The sequence below is a fragment of the Emiliania huxleyi genome (assembly GCF_000372725.1).
Source record: "Emiliania huxleyi CCMP1516 unplaced genomic scaffold EMIHUscaffold_335, whole genome shotgun sequence".
Classification (NCBI taxonomy): Eukaryota; Haptophyta; order Isochrysidales; family Noelaerhabdaceae; genus Emiliania; species Emiliania huxleyi.
In genome coordinates this window covers 50014-67068 of record NW_005199478.1, presented here as the reverse complement: position 1 = coordinate 67068, position 17055 = coordinate 50014, and the positions used below count along the sequence as shown (strand labels likewise).

The window sequence follows — 17055 nt, the reverse complement described above, 5'->3', positions numbered from 1 at the left end:
TTGAGGTGTCCAACGTTCTGAATGCCCTCGGTGCATTCGAGCGTGTCGATGAAGTCGAGCGTGTTGTACGTACGTACAACACGAGAGAGACGTACAACACGCAGTTGCAAAGATCAACCGCCTTGCGCGCAAGGCTCAACGCTCGGGCGTTGACCGCACCGCGTACCCTCCCCACTCCCGCCTCTCATTTGTGTCACACCACGCGGAACGCATCTCCATCGCTTCGGTGAAGGGGGTGAACCGTGCCATCCTCGATCGCCGTGCTAAGCTCGCTTCCGAGCTCTCACGCCGCGCGTAGGGCCCCTAGGGGCCTAGAGAACACAACCCCCTCTCTCTTTTCTCCCAGTAAGCTAAAAGTACGTATACTCCGACACATCGAAAGTGGGAGCGAAAACTCAGCCTTCAGTTCTCAGCGCCCTCACGGCCCGCCGATGGCAAACCCGACTCCCTCCATCCGTGTGGCGCCGCCCGATGGTGCCGGGAACCCTATTCCGGAGCGATTTCCCCTAGGGTTAGCGCCGAGAAAGCCGGGCCCCTTAGCTCCGGCTAGGGCTGCGGGGCCTCCGAAGCCGACCCGAGGAAGGGCCGACTTAAGGGTTAGTATAGCGGGCCGATAAGGCCGCCCACACCCGCGAGGATGGCTGTGTGTTTGCCTCCCCGACTCGGACGGCCGCCTCAGAGGGCGGGAGTGCTTCCTATCGCCCTCTCACCCGCGGGTGATGGCCGAGTCCACGGAGCCGCACGCTGCCTCTCCTTGGACGCAAGGCTCCGACTTCTATAGAGAAAACCCCATCTGCACCAGCGTTTTAAAGTGAAATCGTCAAGAGAAATCGATGCACCGGGCTGGGCTTTGGGGTAGGCAGCCACCTTTTTGAAGGTGAGGCGTATCTGCCGACCTGTGAAGACGCTTTACTTGCGAGCAGTGCGTGGACCAGATGGCGCGAGGGCACCGCAACATGGCTAAGGAGGCAGGGAAGCTTCTGCTCCGAGACGGCCGCTCAGGACCGCAAAATGGTGTTCCTGAAGGTTGTGTTAGTCGGGCTGGCCAGTCCCCGGGGCCTGACGGTCCAATGTTTCCCTCAAGAGTACTTCTCCCCTACCCCACCCTTCCACTTTAGATGTGTCGGACCATGCGGGGCGCGCGCACTAAGACAGTGATGGTAGCTCACCTAACCCGTCGCACCAGGGCTCCAATTCCATCTCTCGCTCGCGGATCTCGATCCTACCGTGCCAGTACGGCGGTCTGGGCACGAAATTATTCCTCCCCCAGCGGTTCATGAAGATATAGAAGAAGAAACCGGTGTCGCCAGTGTGAACAGCGACTTTTGAGAGCTCACAGCTGCTGCCGAGCTCTGTGTCCCCTGAGCTCAGAGAGCCGCCCTCTGCGCGCGGGGCCTGGCGCACGCGATCCGGGCCATGCCGTTTAGCCGCCCCTTTGCCTGCCAGACGACCAGCGCCCGCTGCCAGCGCAGCTGGTGTGGTGTCTTGATTTGGGCCGCGTGCGGCGAGGCGGCTCGCGCCGCCCGACAAAGCTAAACCTGCCTGCCACACCGGCTTCTCTCGCCTCTCCAAGGGCGGCACCGCGTAGCACTGACTCACACACGCCCCTCCTCCGCGCGCGGGCGCGCGGCGCAGCCGCAGGCCGCTGCGGCGGTTCTGCTCCGCCCTTGCGCCGCGGCCTCATCGCCGCTGCCGCCGCCGACTCGGACAGAGGCACCACCGGCCACAAATACGTGCCTTCCAGGCCGTCGCGGCGGCGCCCCGAGTAGGTTCGGGTACGGGATGCTCACAACCCGCGCGATGGAGCGCGGGTCGGCCTTCAAAGGCGTCCGTAGGTGGCGGAGGACCGCGCTACTTTCGCCGATCATGCCGGTCGCGTCCAGGGTATCGGCACCGCCAAACGGACCTTACCGGCTCTCTTAACGGTCCACACACGACTCCCCGGCGCGTCCCCCAGTAGGCGCGCGTGCGGGCTGCTCACACGCCGCGCGAGGGCGCGCGGCTCGGTCGTGAAAGGCGTCGGTAGGCAGCGGAGGACCGCGCTACTTTCGCCGATCATGCCGGTCGCGTCCAAGGTATCGGCACCGTCAAACGGACCTTCCCGGCTCTCTTAACGGTCCACACACGACTCCCCGGCGCGTCCCCGAGCAGGCGCGCGTGCCTGCGGCTCACAACCCGCGCGAGGGCGCGCGGCTCGGCCTTCGAAGGCGTTGGGAGGCAGCGGCCGAGCCCGCCTTCACCGTGACGCCGTTCAAGTGCCTAAGGCGGTAGGCGGATCACCGCACTTCTCCCCGGCGAGATGAGGCCCTCCGCGCTAGAGGAGAGGCGGATCAGACTACGAGGAGCGGCGGAGGCCATCAAGCTTGTCTCGAGTAGCCCTCGCGCGCGCGCAATCGCGTGGCGGCGGTAGACCGATTTTCGCCACCGAGACGAACACCGACTCAAAGGGTAGCCGTGACAACTTCGTGTGTATAGCGGCTGATACGCTTGTTCATACCAATTCTTTGCACCTGCCGCTGCGGCGTGCCTCCGCCTCATCGCCCTCTCTGCGCTAGATCTGCTGACTAGCCCGAGAACGGGCAGAACGGGCCGTCCTCGCATACTCCGACACATCGAAAGTGGGAGCGAAAACTCAGCCTTCAGTTCTCAGCGCCCTCACGGCCCGCCGATGGCAAACCCGACTCCCTCCATCCGTGTGGCGCCGCCCGATGGTGCCGGGAACCCTATTCCGGAGCGATTTCCCCTAGGGTTAGCGCCGAGAAAGCCGGGCCCCTTAGCTCCGGCTAGGGCTGCGGGGCCTCCGAAGCCGACCCGAGGAAGGGCCGACTTAAGGGTTAGTATAGCGGGCCGATAAGGCCGCCCACACCCGCGAGGATGGCTGTGTGTTTGCCTCCCCGACTCGGACGGCCGCCTCAGAGGGCGGGAGTGCTTCCTATCGCCCTCTCACCCGCGGGTGATGGCCGAGTCCACGGAGCCGCACGCTGCCTCTCCTTGGACGCAAGGCTCCGACTTCTATAGAGAAAACCCCATCTGCACCAGCGTTTTAAAGTGAAATCGTCAAGAGAAATCGATGCACCGGGCTGGGCTTTGGGGTAGGCAGCCACCTTTTTGAAGGTGAGGCGTATCTGCCGACCTGTGAAGACGCTTTACTTGCGAGCAGTGCGTGGACCAGATGGCGCGAGGGCACCGCAACATGGCTAAGGAGGCAGGGAAGCTTCTGCTCCGAGACGGCCGCTCAGGACCGCAAAATGGTGTTCCTGAAGGTTGTGTTAGTCGGGCTGGCCAGTCCCCGGGGCCTGACGGTCCAATGTTTCCCTCAAGAGTACTTCTCCCCTACCCCACCCTTCCACTTTAGATGTGTCGGACCATGCGGGGCGCGCGCACTAAGACAGTGATGGTAGCTCACCTAACCCGTCGCACCAGGGCTCCAATTCCATCTCTCGCTCGCGGATCTCGATCCTACCGTGCCAGTACGGCGGTCTGGGCACGAAATTATTCCTCCCCCAGCGGTTCATGAAGATATAGAAGAAGAAACCGGTGTCGCCAGTGTGAACAGCGACTTTTGAGAGCTCACAGCTGCTGCCGAGCTCTGTGTCCCCTGAGCTCAGAGAGCCGCCCTCTGCGCGCGGGGCCTGGCGCACGCGATCCGGGCCATGCCGTTTAGCCGCCCCTTTGCCTGCCAGACGACCAGCGCCCGCTGCCAGCGCAGCTGGTGTGGTGTCTTGATTTGGGCCGCGTGCGGCGAGGCGGCTCGCGCCGCCCGACAAAGCTAAACCTGCCTGCCACACCGGCTTCTCTCGCCTCTCCAAGGGCGGCACCGCGTAGCACTGACTCACACACGCCCCTCCTCCGCGCGCGGGCGCGCGGCGCAGCCGCAGGCCGCTGCGGCGGTTCTGCTCCGCCCTTGCGCCGCGGCCTCATCGCCGCTGCCGCCGCCGACTCGGACAGAGGCACCACCGGCCAAAAATACGTGCCATCCAGGCCGTCGCGGCGGCGCCCCGAGTAGGTTCGGGTACGGGATGCTCACAACCCGCGCGATGGAGCGCGGGTCGGCCTTCAAAGGCGTCCGTAGGTGGCGGAGGACCGCGCTACTTTCGCCGATCATGCCGGTCGCGTCCAGGGTATCGGCACCGCCAAACGGACCTTACCGGCTCTCTTAACGGTCCACACACGACTCCCCGGCGCGTCCCCCAGTAGGCGCGCGTGCGGGCTGCTCACACGCCGCGCGAGGGCGCGCGGCTCGGTCGTGAAAGGCGTCGGTAGGCAGCGGAGGTCCGCGCTACTTTCGCCGATCATGCCGGTCGCGTCCAAGGTATCGGCACCGCCAAACGGACCTTCCCGGCTCTCTTAACGGTCCACACACGACTCCCCGGCGCGTCCCCGAGCAGACGCGCGTGCCTGCGGCTCACACGCCGCGCGAGGGCGCGCGGCTCGGCCGTGGAAGGCGTCGGTAGGCAGCGGAGGACCGCGCTACTTTCGCCGATCATGCCGGTCGCGTCCAAGGTATCGGCACCGTCAAACGGACCTTCCCGGCTCTCTTAACGGTCCACACACGACTCCCCGGCGCGTCCCCGAGCAGGCGCGCGTGCCTGCGGCTCACAACCCGCGCGAGAGCGCGCGGCTCGGCCTTCGAAGGCGTTGGGAGGCAGCGGCCGAGCCCGCCTTCACCGTGACGCCGTTCAAGTGCCTAAGGCGGTAGGCGGATCACCGCACTTCTCCCCGGCGAGATGAGGCCCTCCGCGCTAGAGGAGAGGCGGATCAGACTACGAGGAGCGGCGGAGGCCATCAAGCTTGTCTCGAGTAGCCCTCGCGCGCGCGCAATCGCGTGGCGGCGGTAGACCGATTTTCGCCACCGAGACGAACACCGACTCAAAGGGTAGCCGTGACAACTTCGTGTGTATAGCGGCTGATACGCTTGTTCATACCAATTCTTTGCACCTGCCGCTGCGGCGTGCCTCCGCCTCATCGCCCTCTCTGCGCTAGATCTGCTGACTAGCCCGAGAACGGGCAGAACGGGCCGTCCTCGCATACTCCGACACATCGAAAGTGGGAGCGAAAACTCAGCCTTCAGTTCTCAGCGCCCTCACGGCCCGCCGATGGCAAACCCGACTCCCTCCATCCGTGTGGCGCCGCCCGATGGTGCCGGGAACCCTATTCCGGAGCGATTTCCCCTAGGGTTAGCGCCGAGAAAGCCGGGCCCCTTAGCTCCGGCTAGGGCTGCGGGGCCTCCGAAGCCGACCCGAGGAAGGGCCGACTTAAGGGTTAGTATAGCGGGCCGATAAGGCCGCCCACACCCGCGAGGATGGCTGTGTGTTTGCCTCCCCGACTCGGACGGCCGCCTCAGAGGGCGGGAGTGCTTCCTATCGCCCTCTCACCCGCGGGTGATGGCCGAGTCCACGGAGCCGCACGCTGCCTCTCCTTGGACGCAAGGCTCCGACTTCTATAGAGAAAACCCCATCTGCACCAGCGTTTTAAAGTGAAATCGTCAAGAGAAATCGATGCACCGGGCTGGGCTTTGGGGTAGGCAGCCACCTTTTTGAAGGTGAGGCGTATCTGCCGACCTGTGAAGACGCTTTACTTGCGAGCAGTGCGTGGACCAGATGGCGCGAGGGCACCGCAACATGGCTAAGGAGGCAGGGAAGCTTCTGCTCCGAGACGGCCGCTCAGGACCGCAAAATGGTGTTCCTGAAGGTTGTGTTAGTCGGGCTGGCCAGTCCCCGGGGCCTGACGGTCCAATGTTTCCCTCAAGAGTACTTCTCCCCTACCCCACCCTTCCACTTTAGATGTGTCGGACCATGCGGGGCGCGCGCACTAAGACAGTGATGGTAGCTCACCTAACCCGTCGCACCAGGGCTCCAATTCCATCTCTCGCTCGCGGATCTCGATCCTACCGTGCCAGTACGGCGGTCTGGGCACGAAATTATTCCTCCCCCAGCGGTTCATGAAGATATAGAAGAAGAAACCGGTGTCGCCAGTGTGAACAGCGACTTTTGAGAGCTCACAGCTGCTGCCGAGCTCTGTGTCCCCTGAGCTCAGAGAGCCGCCCTCTGCGCGCGGGGCCTGGCGCACGCGATCCGGGCCATGCCGTTTAGCCGCCCCTTTGCCTGCCAGACGACCAGCGCCCGCTGCCAGCGCAGCTGGTGTGGTGTCTTGATTTGGGCCGCGTGCGGCGAGGCGGCTCGCGCCGCCCGACAAAGCTAAACCTGCCTGCCACACCGGCTTCTCTCGCCTCTCCAAGGGCGGCACCGCGTAGCACTGACTCACACACGCCCCTCCTCCGCGCGCGGGCGCGCGGCGCAGCCGCAGGCCGCTGCGGCGGTTCTGCTCCGCCCTTGCGCCGCGGCCTCATCGCCGCTGCCGCCGCCGACTCGGACAGAGGCACCACCGGCCAAAAATACGTGCCATCCAGGCCGTCGCGGCGGCGCCCCGAGTAGGTTCGGGTACGGGATGCTCACGACCCGCGCGATGGAGCGCGGGTCGGCCTTCAAAGGCGTCCGTAGGTGGCGGAGGACCGCGCTACTTTCGCCGATCATGCCGGTCGCGTCCAGGTATCGGCACCGTCAAACGGACCTTCCCGGCTCTCTTAACGGTCCACACACGACTCCCCGGCGCGTCCCCGAGCAGGCGCGCGTGCCTGCGGCTCACAACCCGCGCGAGAGCGCGCGGCTCGGCCTTCGAAGGCGTTGGGAGGCAGCGGCCGAGCCCGCCTTCACCGTGACGCCGTTCAAGTGCCTAAGGCGGTAGGCGGATCACCGCACTTCTCCCCGGCGAGATGAGGCCCTCCGCGCTAGAGGAGAGGCGGATCAGACTACGAGGAGCGGCGGAGGCCATCAAGCTTGTCTCGAGTAGCCCTCGCGCGCGCGCAATCGCGTGGCGGCGGTAGACCGATTTTCGCCACTGAGACGAACACCGACTCAAAGGGTAGCCGTGACAACTTCGTGTGTATAGCGGCTGATACGCTTGTTCATACCAATTCTTTGCACCTGCCGCTGCGGCGTGCCTCCGCCTCATCGCCCTCTCTGCGCTAGATCTGCTGACTAGCCCGAGAACGGGCAGAACGGGCCGTCCTCGCATACTCCGACACATCGAAAGTGGGAGCGAAAACTCAGCCTTCAGTTCTCAGCGCCCTCACGGCCCGCCGATGGCAAACCCGACTCCCTCCATCCGTGTGGCGCCGCCCGATGGTGCCGGGAACCCTATTCCGGAGCGATTTCCCCTAGGGTTAGCGCCGAGAAAGCCGGGCCCCTTAGCTCCGGCTAGGGCTGCGGGGCCTCCGAAGCCGACCCGAGGAAGGGCCGACTTAAGGGTTAGTATAGCGGGCCGATAAGGCCGCCCACACCCGCGAGGATGGCTGTGTGTTTGCCTCCCCGACTCGGACGGCCGCCTCAGAGGGCGGGAGTGCTTCCTATCGCCCTCTCACCCGCGGGTGATGGCCGAGTCCACGGAGCCGCACGCTGCCTCTCCTTGGACGCAAGGCTCCGACTTCTATAGAGAAAACCCCATCTGCACCAGCGTTTTAAAGTGAAATCGTCAAGAGAAATCGATGCACCGGGCTGGGCTTTGGGGTAGGCAGCCACCTTTTTGAAGGTGAGGCGTATCTGCCGACCTGTGAAGACGCTTTACTTGCGAGCAGTGCGTGGACCACGCCGCTGCCGCCGCCGACTCGGACAGAGGCACCACCGGCCAAAAATACGTGCCATCCAGGCCGTCGCGGCGGCGCCCCGAGTAGGTTCGGGTACGGGATGCTCACGACCCGCGCGATGGAGCGCGGGTCGGCCTTCAAAGGCGTCCGTAGGTGGCGGAGGACCGCGCTACTTTCGCCGATCATGCCGGTCGCGTCCAGGGTATCGGCACCGCCAAACGGACCTTACCGGCTCTCTTAACGGTCCACACACGACTCCCCGGCGCGTCCCCCAGTAGGCGCGCGTGCGGGCTGCTCACACGCCGCGCGAGGGCGCGCGGCTCGGTCGTGAAAGGCGTCGGTAGGCAGCGGAGGTCCGCGCTACTTTCGCCGATCATGCCGGTCGCGTCCAAGGTATCGGCACCGCCAAACGGACCTTCCCGGCTCTCTTAACGGTCCACACACGACTCCCCGGCGCGTCCCCGAGCAGACGCGCGTGCCTGCGGCTCACACGCCGCGCGAGGGCGCGCGGCTCGGCCGTGGAAGGCGTCGGTAGGCAGCGGAGGACCGCGCTACTTTCGCCGATCATGCCGGTCGCGTCCAAGGTATCGGCACCGTCAAACGGACCTTCCCGGCTCTCTTAACGGTCCACACACGACTCCCCGGCGCGTCCCCGAGCAGGCGCGCGTGCCTGCGGCTCACAACCCGCGCGAGAGCGCGCGGCTCGGCCTTCGAAGGCGTTGGGAGGCAGCGGCCGAGCCCGCCTTCACCGTGACGCCGTTCAAGTGCCTAAGGCGGTAGGCGGATCACCGCACTTCTCCCCGGCGAGATGAGGCCCTCCGCGCTAGAGGAGAGGCGGATCAGACTACGAGGAGCGGCGGAGGCCATCAAGCTTGTCTCGAGTAGCCCTCGCGCGCGCGCAATCGCGTGGCGGCGGTAGACCGATTTTCGCCACTGAGACGAACACCGACTCAAAGGGTAGCCGTGACAACTTCGTGTGTATAGCGGCTGATACGCTTGTTCATACCAATTCTTTGCACCTGCCGCTGCGGCGTGCCTCCGCCTCATCGCCCTCTCTGCGCTAGATCTGCTGACTAGCCCGAGAACGGGCAGAACGGGCCGTCCTCGCATACTCCGACACATCGAAAGTGGGAGCGAAAACTCAGCCTTCAGTTCTCAGCGCCCTCACGGCCCGCCGATGGCAAACCCGACTCCCTCCATCCGTGTGGCGCCGCCCGATGGTGCCGGGAACCCTATTCCGGAGCGATTTCCCCTAGGGTTAGCGCCGAGAAAGCCGGGCCCCTTAGCTCCGGCTAGGGCTGCGGGGCCTCCGAAGCCGACCCGAGGAAGGGCCGACTTAAGGGTTAGTATAGCGGGCCGATAAGGCCGCCCACACCCGCGAGGATGGCTGTGTGTTTGCCTCCCCGACTCGGACGGCCGCCTCAGAGGGCGGGAGTGCTTCCTATCGCCCTCTCACCCGCGGGTGATGGCCGAGTCCACGGAGCCGCACGCTGCCTCTCCTTGGACGCAAGGCTCCGACTTCTATAGAGAAAACCCCATCTGCACCAGCGTTTTAAAGTGAAATCGTCAAGAGAAATCGATGCACCGGGCTGGGCTTTGGGGTAGGCAGCCACCTTTTTGAAGGTGAGGCGTATCTGCCGACCTGTGAAGACGCTTTACTTGCGAGCAGTGCGTGGACCACGCCGCTGCCGCCGCCGACTCGGACAGAGGCACCACCGGCCAAAAATACGTGCCATCCAGGCCGTCGCGGCGGCGCCCCGAGTAGGTTCGGGTACGGGATGCTCACGACCCGCGCGATGGAGCGCGGGTCGGCCTTCAAAGGCGTCCGTAGGTGGCGGAGGACCGCGCTACTTTCGCCGATCATGCCGGTCGCGTCCAGGGTATCGGCACCGCCAAACGGACCTTACCGGCTCTCTTAACGGTCCACACACGACTCCCCGGCGCGTCCCCCAGTAGGCGCGCGTGCGGGCTGCTCACACGCCGCGCGAGGGCGCGCGGCTCGGTCGTGAAAGGCGTCGGTAGGCAGCGGAGGTCCGCGCTACTTTCGCCGATCAGAGAGAGAGAGATTTTTTTTTACCGAGAGTGCCTAGGAGAGTGCATGGAATAGTGCTTCGCTACCCTGCTCGCAGGAGTCGCTTAGGCGGCTCCTGCGCATGTGTACCTGGAAACGTGGCCGTGCTCGCCTTCCTTTTGGAAGGGACGCGGGCAGAAGGTTTTCTTTTTTCACTAACGCTTTGTGTTACATACACATATATGTCCGCAGCCTCGGTCGACGCCGCCCCGATCGACGCCGCCTCACTCTGGCCTGAGCTCGACCGCACGTGCGCGTACATCAACGCCGCCTCGCGCACTCCGCTCCCCGCCTGCGTCCTCGCGGCGGGAGAGGCGGCGGTGCGCAGGAAGGCGGCGACGCCGTGGGACATCGGCGACACCGAGGCTCAGAAGGAGGAGGTGCGGACACTGTTCGGCGAGCTGCTCGGCGGCGGCGTCTCCAGCCGCGACGTGGCGGTCCTCCCGAGCTGCTCCTTTGCGATGAGCGTCGCGGCGCACAACTTGCGCGGCGCGATGCGGGCGAGGCCGGCGGGCCGGAGGCGGGTGCTGGTGCTCGAGGACCAGAACCCGTCCAACGTGATGCAGTGGCAGGCGCTGTGCGACGACGAGGGCGGCGAGCTCCTCGCGCTCCCTCGCCCCGCCGACGGCGACTGGGCGAGTGCGCTCGTCGCGCAAGTCGACAGCGGTTCGGTCGCCGTGGCCGCGCTGCCGCCATGCCATTGGTGCGACGGCGCGGTGGTCGACCTGGCGGTGGTCGGGGCGGCGTGCAGCGCGCGCGGCGTGCCGCTCGTCGTCGACGCGACGCAGTGGCTCGGCGCGGCGGCGCCCCTCGAGCCGGCGAGGATCGGCGCCTGCTTTGTCGCGTGCAGCGTGCACAAGTGGCTGCTCGGCCCGTACGGGGCGTGCCTCTGCTACGCGGAGCCCTCGTTCTGGCGGGCTTTGGCCGGAGGCGCGGCCTGCTCCCGCCTCTTGCTTCATGTCGCACTCTCTTCTCCTCAAGGCGGGGCGCGCGGCCGCTCGACCACCACGACCGGAACAGAGAGGGCGCGCAGCATGTGGAGTGCCTTCCGATGGGCCCGCGCGGCTACCCGACCGCCTTCCAGCCCGGCGCCAGGAGGCTCGAGGGCGGCGGCCGGGAGCCCGAACCGGCAGCGACTGCATTCTCCACTCCTCAGGCGCCAGGAGGCTCGAGGGCGGCGGCCGGCCTTCGTACATCGTGATGCCCATGCTGGTCGCGGCGCTGCGCCTCGTCGCGCAGCAGCTGACCACGAGGCGGATCGCGGCGCGGCTCGGCGAGATGACCAGCCTCGTCGCAGCGCAGGCGAGAGATGCGGCCGAGAGGCGGCCGAGAGAGGCGGCCGAGGAGATGCGGGCCGAGAAGAGGTGGCCGGGAGGAGAGCTAGCCGAGAGCTCGCCGAGACGTGGCCGAGGGCTCGGCGCGGGTGACGAGGCTCGCCTCGGCGCAGGCGGCGGCGCTTGGCTTCGAGGTGCCGCCGCGCCACGCGCCGGGCATCGTCGGCCTCCGGACGGGCGCCGGCATGCCGCCGGCTGCGGAGCTCGTCCGACGGCTCGCCGCGCTCAAGCCTCGGCCGGTGCTCGTGTCGGAGCGGCTCGGTGTGATTCGCGTCTCGCCGCACCTGTACAACACGCCGGACGACTTGCGCTGCCTGCTCGACGGGCTACGCGAGGTTGTCCGGCCGGCGAGTCGACTGTGACCACGCAGGGCGGAGCCAGCTGGGTCCCAGCTCGGTCGAGCACAGCGTCTCTTCGTCTCTCCTCGTAAATAAATAAATAAATAAATCGGTCAAACTCTGAAACCAGATTGGGATTTAGGGACATGTGTCCCCGCCCTGCACGATCTTGGTGTGAGGGATCTCTCGACTCTCCTCGTGTGTGGCTGCACCGACCACTACGGACTAGCTTACTGTACTCTAATACGAAATAAAACGGACACCTCTACTGTGAGATGGGTAAAAAGGAACAGGTCCCCGCCCTTGCGATCTTTGTGCAGGGTTCTTTGTGGGTGTGGTCGGCGACTAGCCGGGGTCGTCCTCCCGATGGGGGACTAGCAATAGCCGTCTTCCACATGGTCCCTCGGGTCCCTGCTGCTCCTAATCTCTTCGTACATCCTCCTGCTGATCTCCGCAACGTCCTGCTCCCTCCCTCGTCTCGCCCTGCACGACTGCTCCGCCTCACCGTCGTCTGCCCTGCGTCGTCTGGTGACGGGTCCTCCATAGTCGGTGGAGGTCGCCGCCCTCCTCGTGCCTCTTCCCAACGTTCCCTCGGGCCTCGGCGGCCGATGCCGTCTGGTCCGACTCCGCCGTCCCCGGGTCTGCCCTGCCCTCGTCTGCACTAGCTTCAGCTTCGTCATCACTGGCGCCTCTCCCCTCTTCTTTCTCCTCTTCTTGTATGCTTTGTACATCGCGTCGATTCCTTTTCGCGTGAGCACCACCCTGAAGCCCGCCCAGCAGCTGAACCGCTCCCTAAGTCGAAGGAGCATCATCAGTCTCACCCACTTCGCTCGCTGCCCACTGTCTCCGCTCCCTCCCGCTTGAGCTGCCGTCGCGGCCCTCGTTCGTCCCACTGGCTGCTGGCCTGTCTGCACGTTACCTCCGTTATCCCTCCTCCTCCGCGACTCCCTCAAGGCACGGGCCGGGCCCTCCTTCCACCCAGCGAAGAGCTACTAGTTTACTCTACTACAACACTTGAGTTCAGCTTTTACCGTTTTAGGACTCTTGTCGCTTTTGGTTTTGCGCAAAACGCATCACACCAAACACCCCCTACCCGGCTCGATGGGAGGTCGTCAGTACTGCTACGCATATGTAATCGCCCAGAATGCACAGATCGGCCATGTTATGTAAATACGCGCCCGCGATCCATAGTGCGTCGGCCAGACGTCGCGTATTTCGGTGTCGTGCCCGAGCCAAGTGGCGCCTGAGGGAGCTACAAATGTCTTGCGTATTACGAATCTGTCTTCTGCATCCACCTTCGGCCGATCGGGGTGTGCCTCTCAAGGCGCGCTACGCCCCACGTACTACGCACACGCATTCCGGATTCGAGTGAGAAGTGGTGGCCGACGGGGGTTACGCCTCACGCATTACGCATACGTTTTACGCATTCGCACGCCCAAGGTGTCGGAGAGGGCCTACGCACCACGTACTACGCACACGCATTCCGGATTCGAGTGAGAAGTGGTGGCCGACGGGGGTTACGCCTCACGCATTACGCATACGTTTTACGCATTCGCACGCCCAAGGTGTCGGAGAGGGCCTCCGCACCACGTACTACGCACACGCATTCCGGATTCGAGTGAGAAGTGGTGGCTGACGGGGGTTACGCCTCACGCATTACGCATACGTTTTACGCGTTCGCACGCCCAAGGTGTCAGAGAGGGCCTACGCACCACGTACTACGCACACGCATTCCGGATTCGAGTGAGAAGTGGTGGCTGACGGGGGTTACGCCTCACGTATTACGCATGCATTTTACGCATTCGCACGCCCAAGCTGTCGGAGAGGGCCTCCGCACCACGTACTACGCACACGCATTCCGGATTCGAGTGAGAAGTGGTGGCTGACGGGGGTTACGCCTCACGTATTACGCATACGTATTACGCATTCGCACGCCCAAGCTGTCGGAGAGGGCCTACGCACCACGTACTACGCACACGCATTCCGGATTCGAGTGAGAAGTGGTGGCTGACGGGGGTTACGCCTCACGCATTACGCATACGTATTACGCATTTGCACGCCCAAGGTGTCGGAGAGGGCTTACGCACCACGTATTACGCATACGTATTACGCATCCCCCCCCCAACCCCCTTTATGTGCGCGCGCTGGCGCTGCCGCTAGGGCTGCCATAAGTTGGCTGGGGTTGTATGTGCGCTGGTAAAGTTGGCTAGGGTGTATGTGCGCTGGTAACAACAGACTCGGGCATAGCCCTCGACAGCCGCCCCCTAACCCCCCACCCACCCCCCTTTATGTGCGCGCACTGGCGCTGCCGCTCGGGCTGCCATAAGTTGGCTAGGGTTGTATGTGCGCTGGTAACTAACAACAGACTCGGGCATAGCCCTCGACAGCCACCCCCTAACCCCCCACCCACCCCCCTTTATGTGCGCGCACTGGCGCTGCCGCTCGGGCTGCCATAAGTTGGCTAGGGTTGTATGTGCGCTGGTAACAACAGACTCGGGCATAGCCCTCGACAGTCACCCCCTAACCCCCCACCCACCCCCCTTTATGTGCGCGCACTGGCGCTGCCGCTCGGGCTGCCATAAGTTGGCTAGGGTTGTATGTGCGCTGGTAACAACAGACTCGGGCATAGCCCTCGACAGTCACCCCCTAACCCCCCACCCACCCCCCTTTATGTGGTGAGCGGACTGAAGTGTGTGGAGCATTCGTCGGCGCGCCGCCCCGCCGTGCCTCCACGCAGCGCCACTCCCCCGGCACGCGCGACAGCTGCAAAGGTCCTCCTCGGGCCTAGACTCTAGTCAGCGTCGTGCGAGCCATCTTTGTGTGTGTGAGGGGATATGACTGCGGGCCTCGCCTGCTCGGCCGCCTCTCCTTTCCTCTCCCGTCGCCGACGCGAAGGGGCGAGGGGTCGGGGCGAGGCCCGCGCGCCTCTGCAATCTGCTGTGTGTGGGTCCTGTGAGACCTCGAGGGAACTGTTTGACTGTCGGCGGAGAAGGTGTCTCTCTTGGCACTTCACTGCCATTGTCTTTGTACAATTTATGCTTTGTAACATTGCCTTGGACTACGAAGGATGAAAAATACGTAATGCGTAATGCGTATGCGTGATACGTAAGGGGGGGGGGGGGGCTCGGGGGCGCGCGGGGCGAGATACATAATCCGGAAACGTGAGACGTGGTACGTAAGGCACCCGCCGCGCGGGCCATTGCACCGTCCCCGGGGCAAAGCTTTGCGGTGAAAAGGACGTATGCGTAATGCGGATACGTGATACGTCGAAGACGCCCCGCCCTCCGCGGGCCGCGGCGCACCGGCGGAGATCCATAATCCGTATACGTGACACGTGGTACGTATGAGGCAACCACAGGGCCATCGCACCGTCACGCACGCGATGATTACGTGTATGTATTGACGTTTTCTATTTATTTTTGAAGGGGGAGGCGTTCGACGGGCTGCGTAATGCGACGCATTTGGACTGGCAAGTGACGTACACGCACCGAGTATACGTATTCCCGAGAGGGCGTAATATGATGCGTATGCATATGGGCCTCCGTGCATATGCGTAGCAGTACTGACGACGATTGGGCTCGATGAAGAGGCGGCCCTCCTCCTAGATCCCCACGTCGAAGCTCCCCTGGCGCCACACGCCCCCCCTCCGCAGCTGCGAGATCTCCTTGCGCAGGTCCGCAGCTTCGCTGCGCCTAGTTTCCACCTCCTCCCTCAGCTCGCTGGCCGACGGCCACTTGTGGGGCTCGTTCCCGTGCGAGATGTGCACAAAGAGGTGGCACATCTCGATGCGCGTGCCCCGCCGCGAGCGCAAATGCAGCGTGCGGTAGCCCGGCCTCATGCGCCCGAGCACCACCGTATCGAACGCCACCTCCTCGGCGTCCACTGATGCATTCTCCTCGTCACTCTCCAGCACTGCGACCCGCAGAATGGTCTCGTGCGGCTCCGCCGCCAGTAGATGCACCGTCTCGCCAAAGCGCGGGCTGAGCCCGCCGTGCTCGCCGGCGGAGGAGGTGACGTGCTCCGTCTCGACCTGGCGAGGCTGCCGCCGCGTGCTCACCGAGCAGAAGCCTCCGATCGCGTGCAGGGACACCTTGAGGCGCAGCGTCGACGACGACTCGACCGCGGCCGGCGCCCTCCAGCTGCCAGTCAGCTCGGGCACGTAGCCATGCGACGCGCCGTGCGCCCCGTCGCGGCTCGGCCTCTCCTCGCCCTGCTTGGGAAGCCCGTGCAGGCTGAGCAGCTCGATCGTCACTCGCCGCAGCGACTCGCGCCGCGGCGGCCAGCCCCGCCCGTCAACCATCTCCTCGGGCTTCCGCACATAGCCGCCCGTGTCCTCGAAGAGGGCGTAGTGCAGCTGCGCCGCCAGGTCGGGGTGCTGGCCGAGGTTGAGCGCCACGTGCTGCGCGCCGGCGCGCCAGCACACGAGGGGGTCCAAATTCTTCCCGGCGAAGCGAAGGCCGAGCGGGTAGACGCGCAGCAGCTGCTCGGCGGTCTTGCGCTGCAGCGCGTGCACACTCCCCGCCATCCCGCGCAACACGCTGCCCTCGTCCAGCGCCTCCGCCCGCGGGGCGGCGAGGCCCATCTCCTGCCCCAGTCTCTCCTCGCCGATCGAGGTGATCGGCAGCGCAAAGCCGTACTCGTGCGACAGCTCGGCGAGGAAGTCGTCGGCGGGCACAGTCCGCAGCGTCAGGTGGCGGACGTACAGCGTCTCGGAGCTGGCGACACTTGCCCCCTCCCGCTCAGACACTGTCCGCCCTGCCTCACCGGTCTCCGCCACATCGGCCGATGATCGCGCCTTGCGCACCGCAGCCAGCACCGCCTTGACCTTGCCCTTGCAGAGCACCTTGCCTGCGCGGCGGTGCATCGACGAGCGGTCATTCAAGGTGGGGTTGTGAAACCCCTGATTCGAGTCACAGGGCGCCTGGGTGTGTGTCGGGTTAAGTGTCGGGGAGGGGGTGGCGCACCGCGGAGCGCCTCTGGAGAGAGGCTGAAGCCCTCGATGTCGTCGCACGACAGCAGACGCTCTCCCAGGTTCGAGAGGAGCGCCAAGGCGATCGCGTGCTGCCGCTCCGGCTTGCAGTGCATCTCGAGCGAGAGGATGACGGGCAGATCGGAGGTCACGAAAGCGGTGCGGGCGATGGCAGACGCGACGGCGTCAAAGGACTCCACCGTGCAGAGGGTGTGCCCGTGCGTCACGACTGGCACCGTCTTGCAGGAGCGGAGCTGGAACTGATCCCAGCAGTCGATCTCGACGTGGCGGCAGCCCTGAAGCAGCTGGCGCATGTACGCCTCGCGCGTCGACCGTCCGGTGAGCTGGTCGCCGACAATGTACGAGTTGTGGCTGGTCGCGACCCAGTAGTGCGACAGCGGCTGCGAGAGGTCCGCGGTGTACGCGTTTGGCGGCACCGCACGGTTCTCCGGCGAGAGGAGGAGCATCGCGAACCGCATGTACGACAGCCGGGAGCTGCCAGCGTCGCCGCACGCGCGGGCGTAGGCCGCGCGCGCTGCCGGCACGTCGGGTTCCTCCTGCACTGCGGCTTGGAAGGCGAGCCACCCTCGGAGGTCCATCTCGCCGTCGGCGTTGGCGTAGTCGTTGAAGAGCTGGCGAATCTCGTCCTGGGCAGTGTAGCCGGACAGCAGGACCTCCGCCACCTGCAGCATGTTCAGCGA

At 65.0% G+C, this 17055-nt stretch overlaps 4 protein-coding genes across 4 annotated transcripts; all 4 read left to right on the top strand.

Annotated features, from left to right (window-relative positions):
* Positions 1-1011: 1011 nt before the first annotated feature.
* Positions 1012-2271, top strand: EMIHUDRAFT_458453 (hypothetical protein; the record flags this gene model as incomplete). Its single annotated transcript, XM_005773542.1, has 6 exons — positions 1012-1026; positions 1187-1241; positions 1447-1480; positions 1770-1835; positions 1961-2075; positions 2152-2271. The coding sequence occupies 6 exons, from the start codon at positions 1012-1014 to the stop codon at positions 2269-2271; spliced, it is 405 nt and encodes a 134-aa protein (XP_005773599.1).
* A 1326-nt stretch (positions 2272-3597) lies between these two features.
* Positions 3598-4943, top strand: EMIHUDRAFT_458452 (hypothetical protein). Its single transcript, XM_005773541.1, has 4 exons — positions 3598-4127; positions 4198-4312; positions 4389-4503; positions 4580-4943. Exons 1-2 carry the CDS (start codon positions 4020-4022, stop codon positions 4261-4263), a joined length of 174 nt encoding a protein of 57 aa, XP_005773598.1. The 5' UTR covers positions 3598-4019; the 3' UTR covers positions 4264-4312; positions 4389-4503; positions 4580-4943.
* Positions 4944-6447: 1504 nt separating this feature from the next.
* Positions 6448-6968, top strand: EMIHUDRAFT_458451 (hypothetical protein; the record flags this gene model as incomplete). The annotated part of the gene is made up of 2 exons (XM_005773540.1): positions 6448-6537; positions 6625-6968. 2 exons carry the CDS (start codon positions 6448-6450, stop codon positions 6742-6744), a joined length of 210 nt encoding a protein of 69 aa, XP_005773597.1. The 3' UTR covers positions 6745-6968.
* A 2927-nt stretch (positions 6969-9895) lies between these two features.
* Positions 9896-11409, top strand: EMIHUDRAFT_117353 (hypothetical protein; the record flags this gene model as incomplete). Its single annotated transcript, XM_005773539.1, has 2 exons — positions 9896-10672; positions 11161-11409. 2 exons carry the CDS (start codon positions 9896-9898, stop codon positions 11407-11409), a joined length of 1026 nt encoding a protein of 341 aa, XP_005773596.1.
* Between the last annotated feature and the right edge of the window lie 5646 nt (positions 11410-17055).

Bases quoted from the DNA above. Each gene is read 5' to 3' on its own strand.
- EMIHUDRAFT_458452 (XM_005773541.1), top strand. From the start codon at position 4,020: ATGCTCACAACCCGCGCGATGGAGCGCGGGTCGGCCTTCAAAGGCGTC. The intron at 4,128-4,197 runs GCACCGCCAAAC...GTCCCCCAGTAG, and splicing joins CGGTCGCGTCCAGGGTATCG to GCGCGCGTGCGGGCTGCTCA.